Source organism: Bos indicus, chromosome 1, assembly GCF_029378745.1.
Source record: "Bos indicus isolate NIAB-ARS_2022 breed Sahiwal x Tharparkar chromosome 1, NIAB-ARS_B.indTharparkar_mat_pri_1.0, whole genome shotgun sequence".
Lineage (NCBI taxonomy): Eukaryota > Metazoa > Chordata > Mammalia > Artiodactyla > Bovidae > Bos > Bos indicus.
Genome location: NC_091760.1, coordinates 130,408,520 through 130,425,914, shown reverse-complemented (window position 1 = coordinate 130,425,914; position 17,395 = coordinate 130,408,520). Strand labels below are relative to the sequence as shown.

The 17,395-nt window shown below is 42.6% G+C and overlaps 1 protein-coding gene across 1 annotated transcript; it reads right to left on the bottom strand.

Moving 5' to 3' along the window:
- Nucleotides 1–10,673: 10,673 nt before the first annotated feature.
- Nucleotides 10,674–11,450, bottom strand: LOC139179962 (proline-rich protein 23C-like). The gene has a single exon (XM_070780768.1). It carries the CDS (start codon nucleotides 11,448–11,450, stop codon nucleotides 10,674–10,676), a length of 777 nt encoding a protein of 258 aa, XP_070636869.1.
- Nucleotides 11,451–17,395: the final 5,945 nt, after the last annotated feature.

Genomic DNA, 17,395 nt, shown 5'->3' with positions numbered 1-17,395 from the left:
TTGCAAAACTTCTTGAACCACCACTGCACTATACATTTATTAGGAATTCCTGGGCCAAATGTGTTGTTGATGTTGTGAGTTATCTCTGCTGCTTTATTACCCATTTTGAACTTAAATAAGAAAATTGCTCAAATTTGCTTTTTGTCTAACATCATTTCCATATTCTAAAATTAATATAAAATAAACAGCAAATAATAAGCAAAAAATAAAGCAGGATATGCATATTAAAATGACATATAACATAACCACATTTATGTAAGAGTGTATTCCAAAATTAAATAACAAATTTCAACAATGCGAAAACCGCAATTACTTTTGCACCAACATAATACCACACCATAGTCAGTGCGTCTGCCACTGGGGCCTTCTTTGTAAAAGTACCCTCCCTGATCTCGGGCTCTGCTGGGGTTTCTCAGCCTTCTACCTAGTTATAAGGCTTCTAGAAAAAAAACTTTTTCCCATGGGTGGCAATCACATAATTGTTTCAATGTGGGAAGAATGCTGGCACTTCTTGTTCTGTTTTCTTGCTGATGTCACCCCTGAGGTTTCTGGTTCTAAAGTTTCAATGCTTCTAGAACTCTCAGAATCATCAATTTGACACCCCATTTTGGGTAGACTTTTCATTTTATGGAATTCTAATAGCTGATTCAATTGTGAAATGTGAACATAAGGATTAACTTCCTGGAGTTTCAGAGCTCTATTTATTGTTAACAGTATCTGGTAAGTTCCCTTCCAATCAAGTTCAAGAACAGTTTTTTTCTGATATCTCTTTTAATAAATAAAATCTTTTGGCTAAAGATCATAAAGAGGCTTTTTAGGAAGGTGTAGTTGGAAGGTAGATTTAACCTCTTGGTGTTAGAACTGGGTATGCTGCTGCTGCTGCTGTTCAGTTGCTAAATTGTGTCTGACTCTTTGCAACCTCACATACTATAGCCTTCCAGGCTCCTCTGTCCATGGGATTTCCCAGGCAAGAATACTGGAGTGGGTTGTGATTTCCTTCTCCAAGGGATCTTTCTGACCCAGGCACCAAACCTACATGTCCTGTGCTGGCAGACATTAACCAGAGGATTCTTTACTGCTGAGCCACCAGGGAAGCCTCAGAACTGGGTATAGTATGAGTCTTTTGCAATATTTTTCTGAGTCTGTATATAATAGGGTATAATCTAGAATTGGAGGAGAAACTCCTAAATTCATGGATTTTTCATTTACCAATTCATAGGGGGATAAGCCATGTGTTCCCAAGGAAGTGGCAAAGTATGTCCTCATAAGATCCAACAGGATTACAACTGGTCAAGGGATCTCAGGATTTCTTAAAGATTTGCTAATTTTAATTTAAAGATGTCATTGGTGCTAAGAGGAGATTGAGGGTGGTATGGACAGTGTAGTATTTGAATAAGAATGAATGCCTTACAGAATGCCTTTTATATTGGTTTTCATAAAGTGTGTCCCTTGGTCACTGGTATGCTCTGGGCTGGAATCACAATATCTGGCAACTTTTCAGCAACTGTAAGGGAATGTTCAGTCAGGGAATGATTTAACCCATCCTGAAAATAGACATATAAAACAAAAACTTGGTAAAATCTCATGGAGAGTGAAAACTGGAAAAAATCTATCTGAAGGTCTTTAAAGGTCCCTTGCAACTTTCGTTCCTGCTATGTCCCATTTTATACTTTTTCTAGGGTAACATATGGAGAAAGTAATGGCATCCCATTCCAGTACTCTTGCCTGGAAAATCCCATGGACAGAGGAGCCTAGTGGGCTGCAGTCCATGGGGTCATGAAGAGTCAGACACGACTGAGTGACTTCACTTTCACTTTTCACTTTCATGCATTGGAGAAGGAAATGGCAACCCACTCCAGTGTTCTTGCCTGGAGAATCCCAGGGAAGGGGGAGCCTGGTGGGCTGCCATCTATGGGGTCACACAGAGTCGGACACGACTGAAGTGACTTAGCAGCAGCAGCAGCAGGGTAACATAATACTAGACAGGTGACACCTGACCTGAAAAAAACCTCACATGTCTTAAACAAAATTATGTCTCTCATAGGAGACACATAACATAAAATTTACTACTCTAAACATTTTAAGTGTACAGTTTAGTAGTATTAAATATATTTGCTCTGTTATGTAACCAGTGTCCATAACTTTTTCATCTTGCAAAACTAACAAAAACAACCCCACTCTCATTTCCTTCTCTCTCCAGTTCCTGAAAACTACCATTCTACTTTCTGTTTCTAGGAGTTTGACTATTCTTGATATCTCATATAAGTGAAATCATACAATATTTATCTTTTTGTGACTGTTATTTCACTTAGCATAGTGTCCTCAGTATTATTACCTGTTGTAAGGTGTGTAAGAATTTTCTTCCTTTTTAAAGGTTGAATAATATTCCATTCCAAGAGGGTCAAGAGTAAGAGTATAGTAAGTAATGTTTTTGGATGTTTGTTAGTTGTTAGAGGTTAGGGAAGTGGATAAACTTTGAACTGGCCATTTTATCGATGTATAAAACTTGCCTTTGACAGACTTCTACTAACAAAATCCTCCTTTTTTGTGCATTAAGCAGTTTCCTCTTTCCTTTATATTGTGAGGATATCAACTTGTTTTTGATGTATCTCCATTAAAAAATATATCCCTGAAGTTAACTTATCAAATGGTTTATTCTTATTACATATCCTTCAGTTCAGTTCAGTTCAGTTCAGTCGCTCAGTCATGTCCGACTCTTTGCGACCCCATGAATCGCAGCACGCCAGGCCTCCCTGTCCATCACCAACTCCCGGAGTTCACTTAGACTCACGCCCATCAAGTCAGTGATGCCATCCAGCCATCTCATCCTCTGTCGTCCCCTTCTCCTCCTGCCTCCAATCCTTCCCAGCATCAGAGTCTTTTCCAATGAGTCAGCTCTTCCCACGAGGTGGCCAAAGTACTGGAGTTTCAGCTTTAGCATCATTCCTTCCAAAGAACACCCAGGGCTGATCTCCTTCAGAATGGACTGGTTGGATCTCCTTGCAGTCCAAGGGACTCTCAAGAGTCTTCTCCAACACCACACTTCAAAAGCATCAATTCTTTGGTGCTCAGCTTTCTTCACAGTCCAACTCTCACATCCGTACATGACCACTGGAAAAACCATAGCCTTGACTAGATGGACCTTTGTTGGCAAAGTAATGTCTCTGATTTTGCATATGCTATCTAGGTTGGTCATAACTTTCCTTCCAAGGAGTAAGTGTCTTTTAATTTCATGGCTGCAGTCACCATCTGCAGTGATTTTGGAGCCCCAGAAAATAAAGTCTGACACTGTTTCCACTATTTCCCCATCTATTTCCCATGAAGTGATGGGACCAGATGCCATGATCTTTGTTTTCTGAATGTTTAGCTTTAAGCCAACTTTTTCACTCTCCACTTTCACTTTCATCAAGAGGCTTTTGAGTTCCTCTTCACTTTCTGCCATAAGGGTGGTATCATTACACATCCTTAAAAAGTAATATATTTATGTCTAGGACAAATTTATGTTTACACAAAATTGAGTAGATTCCACAGAGTTCTCATATACCACTCATTCCTCTCTTATACATTCCCCCCTATTATTAATATGTTGTATTACAATGGTATACATGTTACAGCTGATAAATCATCAGGTACATTATAATTAACTGAAGTCCATAGTTTACATTAAGGTTCACTGTGTTGTGTAGTCCTATAAGTTTTAACACATGCATAATGTCATCCATCCAGATAGAAGCATGCAGAGTAGCTCCTTACCCTACAAGTCCCTTGTACCCCACCTACTCACCACTCTCCCTCTAAACCCCAGGCATCACTGATCCTTTTAGCATTTTCAGATAGTTATATAATTGGATTCACATAGACTTTCCAGACTGGCTTCATTCACTTAAGTTTCCTCCACATCTTTTCATGTCTTGGTAGTTTCTTTATTTTTCTTGTTTTGTCTCCAAGTAATAGTTCATCACATGCATATACCCCAGTTTAACTGTTCATCTGCTTGTTGAGGGGCATCTTAGGTGCTTGTAGTTTTTGGAGCAATGGGTTTTTGATAGTTCTCATCAAGTTGAGGTAAAATCTCAATGTTGTGTCTGATTGCTTATGCACAGATAGACACAAGATTTTAGTAGTTAGACCTGACTAGAGAAAGAGGCTGTTAAATAGCTTTATTTAGGTTTCAGATGTCCTCTTCCCATTGGAGTCCACAGGAAAGGGTCTCTTAATGCTTAGCGAACTCATTAAGAGGTCATTCTGTCTCAGTGAAACTTGGCACATGGTGTCTGCAATACTCAGTTAAAAGCAGAAATACACTAAGTTGTCTCTTGTTAAGGCGTCTAGGATATGTTTGGATAGTCTTTAGTCTATCAGGAGAGAATGTTTTTCTCTTGTGAGATGCACCATACTCTAAATAATGGGCTGTATTTTGGCAAAAATTACTTATATTTGGAACATTATGTCCCTTTTTTTGCTAAGGGTGGGGCAAGTCAGTGGAATCCTTTTACAGGCTTTCTTGTTCTTTGAACAGAGTTGATTATCTACACATTGTGTTAGGACTAAATCACAAGGGAAATTTATATCCATTAAGTTTTGATCAAGGACCAGGCAAAAATAGAAGGGGGCTGCAGTGTATTCCAGGGGCATGACTGTCCAGGTATGTTTTTGTGCTCTCCAGGTAAAGGCAAAAAGGTGTTGACTGTTTCGGTCCAGAGGCACGCTGAAAAAAGACAGGACACAGGTTAGGGTTAGAGTGAAGCAAGTGGCCTCAGGTGGAATTGGTGGAAGGCTGGTATTTGGGTTAATTTCTGTCAGAAAGTGAGGTATATATATTTTGTGGATGGTCTTAAGGTCTTGAACAAATTGATTCTTTTCTTACAGAAAGAGAGTGTTACAGGGCAGTGTATGGAAAGACGTTTGTATGTAAAGCATTCAACTATATGTTTGAACTCTTTCTTTGGATTCAGGGGATATCAGGAGGAATTTGGATAATGGTTTGGTAGACTGTGTCTGAACTTTAATAGGTTCTGCCCCAATTATTTTTCATATGTCAGTGAAATTTCTCGCTGGATTTGCAAGCTCAGGTGTGGTGTCCAGATCTTTATCAGGGCTATGTGTCACATAGTGAGAAAAGAAAAGATATATTCAGAACAAATACAATTGGTTATAAACAGAGAGTCTTCTGAAATTTCAAGAAACGGTCCCTTTGGTGTGCTTTTAATATATAATAATTTTATGAGTAATGAAAGTTTTACTTTCTTAAATTTGCAAGAGTGTTATCACAGAGCAGGAAGGAAAGGTTACATACAAAGGCTGGGAGATAGGGAAGTCTGTGATTTATTTAAAATACCAACCACCTGTGTGGTACATTTATGTCAAGGAAGTGACTGAGCGAAGGTAGCAGGGTTTAATGTGGAAAGAGTAGCAGTTGTATTGATTTTTATTGGAAATGGTTCAGGTTTGTTTTTTTAGGAGACTCTACCCAACTTTTCAAGCTTGTTATTAAATTCTTAAATTTACTGTAGGAAGAGAGATCCTGAATGTCCTTTCCTGGATCAATTCAGTCTTCTCTGAATCCAGAAATGAGCACTGGCAGCTCTGACCCATACATGCATAAGTAATATGTGTCAGATAATCCTAGGGCTTATGCATCCGAAAGAATGCTAAATTCTTCCAGGAATATTTGTTGGTTTATGTCATGATTTAGAGGAACTCTTACAAATAACTCCTAATTAAGTTCAGGTCCAAGGTTTAAACTCTGAAGTTGTCTGAATACCTGGTGCATGGATCTTCAGAGGCAGATTGCATTTTGGGCACCTGGACAAGGGGAATTGGAAAGAAGAGTCAGTGGAAATTCAGAAAGAGAGAGAATGGCAGGTGAAGAGGTAGATTTATATCTAGGAGAGGCAACTGGAGGACTTAATAGAGAAGTAAGTTTAGTTTAGATTTTTTTTTTTTTCAAATTGGTCATTAGCTTTGGCTAGAGAATGTTTTAATGAAGCAACTTTTTTTTTTTAATGAAGCAACTTTTGATTCAGAGTTTTGTGTGGAAACCTCCTTATACCAAATCAAAATATGCTGCCCATTGAAACTGAGAAATCTTCCATCTTATTGAAGGAGACTTTCAAATGAACAACTTTGTTCATGTCAGGTCATCTTTAGTGAAGTTATGTCACTTAGAGATAGGCACAGGAATGAGGAATTGAACGAGATGAAGTGGAAGAAGCACACATTTTTTTCCTGGAAGAGTAGAAGTTCTACATTTCAACTACCCCGTGCGAGTTGGTGATGGTGGGTAAATGCGGTGTTTGTGTACCTTGTGACTTAGGTCCCAACATGACTTCTCTGAATGCAGACTCCACCACCTGATACCAAAGAGAAAATTCTTTTTGGATTAAAGCCAAACTTTCAAGGCAAAAGAAAATGAGAAGAGAACCTCATCTGGTTTTACTGAAGACTCAACTGCCAAGTATGTGCAAATGGATGCCAGTCTGAGGAGAACTTCAAACTCACAAGACTGTGAGGTTGACTTGAACAGCAGGCTTATAGGACACAATTTTGTGTTCTGCCCAGTGATTCCCTTTCTTGTGATAAACAAGATTTTTATTCATCATAGCAGAAAATGGAATCACGAAAGAGAATGAAAGGGCATTAAAATGAATGTCTGGATGTCACCAACAATGCCAAATAAACAGAACCAGTAACAAAACCTGGTACCAAACTGAGAATAAATAGCTAAGGAACTCAATGCAATGAGAGACTTCAGACACGGCATGGACTTGACACACTGGTGTGGACACTATAAGCTGAGGGTAGCTTACAGCACAAGGTGTTCTATGAGTACCACACTTAGTCCAAGGCTGAGAGTTATGGCCATGGGAAATGGAGACTGCCTCACTGGGACCCCCAGAAAAACTGAATATGAACTGAGGCTGTTCAAAGTAGGACAGTAGGGGCTACTTATTCAGAGCTTGATATATAGCAAGAGAGTCAGCCCTGTCATTTGCATTTGAGAGCTGATAGGCAGGTAAGGGAGCGAGAAAGGTTTATAGTGCAAAAAGGGAGGGCTTCTGTTGTGTTTGAATAGAGGTTATTGGCAGGGGAAAGCTAGAGGAAGGCTAACTAGATGCAGGGAATCCTATACAATTGATTTGTAGATTTTGCATTTTAAGCATAATATATTTGACTTTCTTAAAATGGTCCTGAGTTGGAAAGAAGGAAGAAAGTGTGAGTTGCTCAATTTTGTCTGACTCTTTGCAACTCCATGGACTGTAGCCTGTGGGGCTCCTCTGCCCATGGAATTCTCCAGGCAAGAATACTGGAGTGGGTAGCCATTCCCTCCTCCAGGGAAATCATCCTGACCCAGGAATTGAACCTGCTTCTCCTGTATTGTCAGGGGGATTCTTTACCATCTGAACTACCAGAAAGAGGGATGAAAATTAGGGAAGCTGTCAGTTCTTGACCAAGTCCTGATCAGTGGGGCCAGTTACCACAGGGCTTATGGTTTTGTTTCTGGGCTGCTTGCTACAAAGTTTGTGGGTCAGAATTTTGTTATCATAAGTGATCTGGCCACTGTTAGTTTGTACATTCAGTCACTCAGATCTAAGGCTACCAAGGAGTCTAGCTTCTTAATGGCATCTCCTGCTATCACTGGCCAACCTGGCCCACTGAACTCATGATGCTGGTGCCTCCCCAGCGCATTACTTTTGGTTAGTTATACAGTGTCCCTGTAGGCCCTTCCAGACCCCTACTAGCTGATGTATTATTCTACTTTAGGTATTATATCAGTGTACCATACCCATTGCTTTGAACCTTCTGATTTTCCATTGTATCGTATTATGCTTCACTTTAGTTACCATCTGGTGGCAAAGAGAGGGGATGGGGGTAAATGAGGTTGGTGCATGTTGTCTTGCCAGGCAGAGGCTTCTGCATCATCTTAGAGCAAGGTAGATGTGCAAGTTTTCATAGAGTGGTGGGCCACTTCTGTAGGCCAAAGATTAAAAGAGATCTGGGGATTCAAGTTATTAATATATAACTACTTAGTTGTCTCCATCTAATGTTTCAGGGCTCAATCATTCTGTCATCTCTCCATTTTAGATGAATTAATAAAGGTGATGTGAGAATGTCACTCAGCCACAAAGAGAAGGAAGTTCTACCATTTGCAACAATGTGGATGGACCTAGAGAGCATTATGGTAATAAAATAAGTCAGAGAAAGACATATACTCTGTTACCACTTATATGTGGAATCTAAAAATATAAAACCACTAAATATATATAATAAAACAGAAACAGACTCACAGATATAAAGAACAAACCAGTGGTTTAACAGTGGGGAGAGGGTAAAGACAGGGTATGAGATTAAGAGAAACAAATTGGGGCTTCCCTGATGGTCCACTGGTTAAGAATCTACCTTGCAATGCAGGAGACACTGGTTCAATCCCTGGTCAGGGAAGATCCCACATACTGGGGAACAACCAAGCTCACGCACCACAACTACTGAAGCCCATGTGCCTAGAGCCCATTCTTTGCAACAAGAGAAGCCATTACAATAAGAAGCCCATGCATCACAACTAGAGAAAAGCCTGCTCACAGCAACAAGACCAGTGCAGAGAGAAAGAGAGAAGCAAACTACTATGTATAAAATAGATAAGCAACTAGGACATATTATACAGCACAAGGATCAGTTCAGTTCAGTTCAGTCGCTCAGTCGTGTCCGACTCTTTGCGACCCCAGGAACCGCAGCACGCCAGGCCTCCCTGTCCATCACCAACTCCCGGAGTTCACTCAGACACATGTCCATCGAGTCAGTGATGCCATCCAGCCATCTCATCCTCTGTCGTCCCCTTCTCCTTCTGCCCCCAATCCCTCCCAGCATCAAAGTCTTTTCCAATGAGTCAACTCTTCGCATGTGGTGGCCAAAGCACAAGGATATATGGTCATTATTTTGTAAGAACTTCACATGAAATATAATCCATAAAAATACTGAATTATTTTGTTGTATATATGAAACTGATATTGTAAATCAACTATACTTCCTAAAAATAATTCTCCAGGGGATCTTCCTGACCCAGGGATCGAACCGGGGTCTCCCACATTGGAGGCAGATACTTTAACCTCTGAGCCACCAAGCAAATCAAATTAACCATGCCATTCAATTTGTATTTGAAGTAATAGCCAATAAAAAAAAAATTAAGGAAAAATAAGATGTAAGAAGCTTGTCAAAAAATAAAAAAGAGACAGTACTATCATTATTTGGAGATACTATTATCCATAAAGATAGATATAGAGATATGTCTACATATATATATGATAGATATAGATATATCTGTAAAGATAAGCCCTCTGGTGGCTCAGACAGTAAAGAATCTGCCTACAATGCAGGAAACCCAGGTTTGATCCCTGGGTTTGGAAGATCCCCTGGAGAAGGGCACGGCAGCCCACTCCAGTATTCTTGCCTGGAGAATTCCATGGACAGAGGAGCCTGCCGGGCTACAGTCCATGGGGTTGCAAAGAGTCGGACACGACTGAGTGATTAACACTTTCTTTCTTGGGCTTCCAGGGTGGTGCTAGTGGTAAAGAACCCTCCTGTCAATGCAGGAGACATAAGAGATGTAGGTTTGATCCATGGCTTGGGAAGATCCCCTGGAGGAGGGCATGGCAATCCACTCCAGTACTCTTGCCTGGAGAATCCCAAGGACAGAGGAGCCTGGAGGGCTACAGTCCATAGGGTTGCAAAGAACTGGACACGACTGAAGCGACTTAGCACAAAAAATATCTATAAAGATAGATATATCTTTATTATTATCTGATAAAGATATTATCTTTATCAGTCAAGCATAAGAATTTACAGATAAATGATTGCAGAAATTAAATAATTTTTCTGGATACCAGACCAACATAAGAGCAAATTTTTTCTATATGCCAGTAGCAATGTACAAACATTTTTAGGATCTTACAAGTACAAAAACACAGAATCTTTAGAATTAGAAACTTTTCCATGACAACAGAATTGTATTAAAAGTATGTAAGAAAAACGAAAAACAGTTGGTTCTTTTTGGAAACTACCCTTACAAAGCTAGCAATAGAAGTAAACCACTTGCCAACCTAGTCATTCAAAAAGAAGGGCCATAATCATTGTTCCCCATTCTCTGTTTTGTATCCAACAAACATTTGTGCACATACAACAATTGGCTAGATCCCCCAAACGGGCTAGAGCCACCATCTAGAAAAGTTGGGACACTAGGGCCAAAAACTACATTGAACAAAACACATCTAGTAATTACTCTATTGGGGGGAAAACAAGGGGGAGGGGCAGTCGTAGGGTGCCTGGGAAAGGATGGCATTTTAAAGAAAAGTGCTGGCACTTGACTTTGAAGAGAAAGGGGGGGTGGGTTGGGGGGGCTTAGAGCTGCTTAGGGGTGACCTCCCTAGAGAAAAACCTAAGTAGCTGTCTTAAAACACGCTGTGTTTCAAGAGGCTTTTCTTTGCCCAGGTGAGCTTCCTTCCCAGGGATCTAGCCAGCTAGATGTAAATTTTGCAACTGCTGCAAAATTCTGCAAGACAGCGTGCATCCAAAACCCATCACGACCTTGTGATTCTGGCTGGGTGGGCAACATACACACAGCAGTCACCAGAACAGTCCATCCTGGTCCCAGACGGTGGCTAAGAATTGTGGGAGGAAGTTCATTCCTGAAACAGGCGTCTCTGGGCCTTTCGAGCAGGAACAGGAGGGTGTTGGGGGCGCTCGTGAGAACCTGGACAAGGAGAGGGAGGTAGAGGCTGGAGTGGTGAGTCGGGGAAGAACTCGGGAACGTGCAAGTCCAGGTTGTCTTGGTGGTGAGGAGAACCTCTCTCTGGAGTAGGGTTGGGCGCCTGAGGCCAGGGCTCTGGGGCTAGGCCCACGAAGTCTGGGTCGGATGCCCTTCTAGGGGAAAGGAGGAGCCCAGCAACTGAGCTGGCGGCTGCATTCATCCCAGCCGGTGGGAACACAGTGTCTGCGTCCTCCTGATAGACCTCTTCTTGGCCAGCGATCTCTGGGACAGGTCCATAGAATCCCTGCTCGAGGGCGACACATTCCCCAGGAGCGTTCAGAAAAGAGCCCTGTTCCAGACCAAGGGCTGAGTGGCTCTCCCCTTCTAGGAATTCGAGGAGGGCTCCAGGGACCAGTATGAGGGTGTTATCCCCGAGAGAAACTTGCAGCACGGATGTGGGCTCGGGCTCCAGCACCAGGTCGACATCGTCCAGGGGCAGGTGCAGGGCATAGCCGTCGGCCAGAATCACCAGGGAGGTGAGCGCTCCCATGTCTGGGGTCCCCATCACGTTGTCCACTCTGGGCGCTACCTCGAACTCGTGGTCCGTGGGCTCCTCCGTTCGACGGCGCTTGGCAGGGCCGGGTCCTTCGGCCTGCTGTTCCCACTGGTCTGCAGAGGAAGCGCTGGAGCTGTGGGGCCGGCTGCCCATCATTTCAATGTCGCCGCGGGCCTAGGGAGAGGAAGGGTTCTGTCCTACAGGTAATGACAGGCCGACGCGGGGCGGTGGGGCGCAGGACCGTGGGATGAGGAACGAGTCTTCGGAACTCGGATTGCCTCTGGGGAGTCACTCAGTCCTGGCGTCTAGGGGAACTGCTGGATTTGGCCTTGCGTGTTTGAGCCTTCCGCACCTCTCACGGACGGGTTTGCACAGGAGTGGGCAAAGGATGTCGTGAGCGACGCCGGCGGAACTTGAGTCGGAAAGCAGCCTCACGTTTATTCCTGCCCCTTCCTAGGCTCCGCCCACAGAAATGGAGGCGTCTGTGTTGCGCAAGAGCTGTAGCTGTGGTGGGTAGTTCAAGGTAGACAAATACTTTTATAGGCCTGAAGAGGGCGGAGCAATCATGCAGCTCCAGGACTAGGCTTCCTGGGTCAAGAGTTTGGCTTTCCCCGTGTTGACCTCAGAAGCGGAAAGGCTGAACAGGAAAACCGATTAAATTTCAAGTCCCACCAGAGGAATGCTGCACCAGGACCCTGAGATGTAGTTTTCTCATCCCTTGAGACCTCGCCCTGGCAGTGACCTTTTATCTTCTTTTGGTCCAATAGTGAGGTGAAGTTTTGGAAAGTGAAAAGTGAAAGTGAAAGTCACTCAGTCGTGTCGGACTTTTCGCGACCCCATGGACTATATAGTCCATGGAATTCTCTAGGGCAGAATACTGGAGTGGGTAGCCTTTCCCTTCTTCAGGGGATCTTCCCAACCCAGGAATAGAACCCAGGTCTCCCGCATGGCAGGCGGATTCTTTACCAGCTGAGCCTGGAGGGAAGCAGGTTTTGGATGACATCCTTAAGCCTCTGTTTGCCTGCGTTGTCAATGACTGTCAGATCCTTGCAGCGGAGTTGAAAAAGGAAAAGCAATGTTAGAATTGACTGTCTTAATAGCAGCCCCTGCAGGATCAGCTTATATATCTATCACGATATATAGCTAGCACGACGATGGTTATCTTTACATTTCCATTCACTGAACCAAGAGTTTGTGTGCCTGCTAAGTCGCTTCAGTCTTGTCCGACTCTTTGCGACCCTGTGGACTAGCCCACCAGGCTCCGCTGTCCATGGGATTCTCCACTGGAATAAGGTCCCCTGTCCAGGGGATCTTCCCCACCCAGGGATCGAACCCATGTCTCCTGCGGCTACTGCATTGCAGGCGGATTCTTTACCGCTGAGCCAGCTGGGAAGCCCGAACTGAGTTTACTGTCTCTAATTTTGACGTCGGAGGAGGCAATGGCACCCCACTCCAGTACTCTTGCCTGGAAAATCCCATGGATGGAAGAGCCTGGAAGGCTGTAGTCCACGGGGTCGCTGAGGGTCAGACACGACTTCACTTTCACTTTCACTTTTCACTTTCACGCATTGGAGAAGGAAATGGCAACCCACTCTAGTGTTCTTTCCTGGAGAATCCCAGGGACAGTGGAGCCTGGTGGGCTGCCGTCTATCGGGTCGCACAGAGTCGGACACGACTGAAGCGACTTAGCAGCAGCAGCAGCAATTTTGACGTAAACTACATGGGAGAGGTGTATCCATTTTAGCGCAATTTTCTGTTGATGAAACGTCTTGCCGAAGGACGAACCAGTTTACTCAGGAGCCAGAAACTAGCCTAGCTGAGTGTGCGACATCAGGCTCCCCTCAAGATAATGAAGAGGTCGGCGCCTTTGATCTGAAGATCAGTTCAAAGGTGAATCTGTGCAGCGGATCTTGGTGACCAAGGGAAGGTATGGCTCAGCTTCTCCAGTATTAATGGATGAAAACATCCAATAATGATTTCAGGATAGGTAACACTGTCAAGGGAGAAGGCAGTGGCACCCCACTCCAGTACTGTTGCCGAGAAAATCCCATGGATGGAGGAGCCTGGTAGGCTGCAGTCCATGGGGTCGCTAAGAGTCAGACAGGACTGAGCGACCTCACTTTCACTTTCCACTTTCATGCATTGGAGAAGGAAATGGCAACCCACTCCAGTGTTCTTGCCTGGAGAATCCCATGGACGGAGAAGCCTGGTGGGCTGCAGTCCATGGGGTCGCACAGAGTCAGACATGACTGAAGCGACTTAGCAGCAGCACCACTGTCATATCGGAGAAGGCAATGGCACCCCACTCCAGTACTCTTGCCTGGAAAATCCCATGGATGGAGGAGCCTGGTGGCCTACAGTCCATGGGGTCACTAAGAGTCGGACATGACTGAGTGACTTCACTTTTACTTTTCACTTTCATGCATTGGAGAAGGAAATGGAACCCACTTCAGTGTTCTTGTCTGGAGAATCCCAGGGATGGGGGAGCCTGGTGGGCTGCCATCTATGGGGTTGCACAGAGTTGGACAGGACTGAAGTGACTTAGCAGCAGCATCGGCAGCAACAACACTGTCATATGGTCTCAAAGGATTTCCTTCCACCCATGTCCATGTGATCTCTCACTCTTTTTTTTTTTTAACAAAATAGCTTATGTGTTCTCATTTTGAGGGCTGCATAGCATTCCTTTATACAGAATTCTGTTTAAATCGGGCCTCTCTTGATGCTCATTTAAACTACTGGTGTGTGAATTGGCTGACACCGGCCTTCTCTGGCCAATTACTGTGAAATGCAGATTCTTTGCCCCATCCCAGAACCACTGAACAGAGTTCCTGAAGCCACGGATGGAGGAATTCTTTTTAAGCACCTCCACAAAGATTCTGTGTTATGCCAAAGTTTAAGATCACTAAAATTGTTTTCATTCAGCAGTTGAGGTGTTTAGGTAGAGGGCAGTTTGTGCTTGAAGTCAGGCCCCTGCTTATTGGTGACAAAGTTATAAAGGGAACTGAAACTTCCTGGGCTTAAATTCAGTGCTTTTCTCTGCACTTCTGGCCTGCATCCGAGTTTATGGCTGGCTTTCTGGTGTTCTTGGCTACTGGCTAAGAAATTCCCTTGTGGTGGTGACTCAGGTCTGGGCTGTGGCTGGTGGAACCTGGGCCAGCTCTACATCAGTGTTGAGGGACCCTCCTGAATTCCCATGAGGTGAAGGTGGATGCCATTGTCACCAACCTCTATGTTCCCAAGCAATAGGAGCGTCTGCGCTGCTACTTTTATTTGCACAGAAGGTAGGGTGGGGAGGGAAAGAATGGGAACTTGCAGGAAACAACTCCTTTGTCCTGGAGAGTTCTTTTGGTGATATTTGAATACTCCATGGTCTGGGAATAGTGGGGGCTCTGTTCAGGAGAGAGTGTGGATGTTCCATGTTCTAAGAGACAGATGGAACAACTGAAAGCTGGCCAGGACATCTGGTGGGGCTTGGGGCTCCTGGCATAATGGGTATTGCAGTTTTGAATGTGGAGGTACCAGTCCTTAGCTGGTGCCACCCTGTGTCTGCTGCTCTCCTGACCTCAGCACTTTCACATCTGGGTTCATTGTCCAGACCTCAGTGACTCCTCACTGTGAGCTTCCCTTCCAAGGGAATGAGGACCTGGACTGAGACAAAGGCAATTACTGGAGACCTGGCATAGATGCACCCGATGTCCTCTTCTGCTCAGCCTCTTTCTAATTGAGTGATCATGGGCAAGTCATTGCACCTTCACTAACCTCAGTTTCCTTACATGTGAAGTGGGGAGAGTGCCATCTACTGTGCAGAGGGGTTGTGAAATAATCTACATAAGATGTTTTTGGAGCCTGGTTGAGTGTTTAGTGAATAGTTTATAATATTTATAGTACGTCTTTCCCACCTGACATTGTCAGTGCTGTTTTCAGTCTCTTGAACAATCCCTGACACATGGTAATGAATGGTAAAAAATATCATCATTATCATCCTCTTCATCATCCTAAAAAGGGGTCTGATCTGTTAGAAAGTACTTTTCTAGGTGTTTTCACAGCATAAAATCTGTATAATTCAGGAATGGCTTGCACCAGATTAAATATCTTTCATTCTGCTTCATTTTTGTTTAAGAGACCCAAAGGGGTACCTTATCAGGCCCACTCGTTGGGCTTTCTTGGTATCAATCAACATGGAATATCCAGTCAGTATAAGCTGCTTCAACCTCTGTGGTGCAGAATTAGCAAATAAATCCTGGTTCTGGGTAGGGTACAGGGTGGCTGCCGTCCCATTTGGGGAAGAAGAGTGAGGGAACTTGGGTACAGGAAGACAGGCAAAAGACGGACATCACCAAGTGGAACTCAGGAGTTTTCTCAGCATTGGGCATCTGAGCACTGTGAATGCTTTCTTCCTTCATTTAAGACTCTGAGCCACACAGGTCCAGAGGTCCAGGCCTGACAGTTCTCTTGACATTGGCACTAATGAGGGCCATTGTGTTATTCTCTAAGAATGCATAACTAGCTTTTAAACATTCTTATTTATTTTTATTCACTTCAGGATTAATACCTGGTTACATATTTTAGAAAATCTAAATAGCATAGTTAAAGCTGTAGCTCCCTTCAACTCTCCATCAGCTCCCAATCCAGTGGTGATGTGACAAGATCATTTTTTATGTATTTACACACATAATACAGGGGATTTGTTTTCTTCCTGAAATGGCAAAATATTGTGTTTTTTTTTTTTTCTGAAAAATGTTAGAGCTTATTGCTATTTGGAATTGTTATCCACAAAGTACATTAACTCTTTTTCTGTTATTGGAGAGAACTTTTCCAGTGTGCAATACTGGCTTTTATATGAAAACGTTGTATAAGAAAAGGCAACTTCAAATATCTCTTATACACCTTTGTCTTTGCCTGAAGCAGAATGATGATAGTGGCCCACTCACTTTCTGCTTAGCTCACAGTAATTCTGGATAATTCTGATTTATTAGGCTGTGCTTTCTGTTACTTCCCAAACACATTACTGAGGAGTGAATAGCATTGTTATTATTGAAGTATTCCACTGATTAGGTATGATGACGGACTAAGTGATCACAAGATCATTAATGTCTTACCATTTTAAGAATGGCAAAACTGTCCTTAAAGTAGTTATTTGGGCTTTTAAATGTTGAGGCTGAAACCGAAGCTGGAGCTAAATAGCGATTTGTTTGGCTTGTTTTTAACTGAATACTTGGGCTTCTCTGTTATAAGTGAAAGGCAGTAATTTCTGCATATTAATTTTGTATTCAGCTTTCTTATGGTATTCTTTTTTTCTCAGTTATTTTTTACATTTACAATCATATGGTCTGCAAATGGTCTTATTTTCCCTCCCTTCAAAACCGTAAACATCTAATTCCTGTCTCTTGTCTAATTTGTGGGCTAGTATCTCCAATACAATGTCAAATACTAGTGGAAAATGGCATCTTTTTCTATTCTAGACTTTGGTGGGACTCTTCCAGTGTCTGCCTGTTGAGCATGATACTGGCTGTTGCTCAGAAATAAATGTCATGTCAAATAAGTATTGGTCTCTTGCTGTTTTATTGAACTTTTAATGCTTTATTTTGAAATATTCCCAAACTTATGGAAACATTGCAAAAATAATATAAAGAACTTCCATTTATCCTTTATTAACTTTTAACATTTTGCCTCACTTGCTTTATTAGTCTTTATTTCTGTTTCTCAGAAAGATCACAGGAGGTATGTGATGATATATATATTTTTTTTTCCTTAAATCATTAGTAAGTTTTATGCATTAGGACTCTTTACCTCAGGTTAATTCAGTTTATATTTGCTAACAAGAATATTCTTATATATCTTTAGAACATTTATCAAATTAAAGATATTTGACATTGATGCCATACTTTAATCTGCAGTCCATTTTCCAGTTTTGTCAACTGTACCAATAATGTCCTTTTTAAATATATCTCAATCTATATATCTTTGTATCTACTTTAAAAAATTTTAATTTTATTAGTATTTCCCCCTAAGCTTTATTGAGATATTAATTGACACACAACACTGTTTAAGGTATACAGCATAATGATTTGACTTATATACATCATGAAATGATTACC

What these genes read in the sequence shown, in the direction of transcription:
- LOC139179962 (XM_070780768.1), bottom strand. Translation starts at nt 11,450, where the DNA reads ATGGGCAGCCGGCCCCACAGCTCCAGCGCTTCCTCTGCAGACCAGTGG.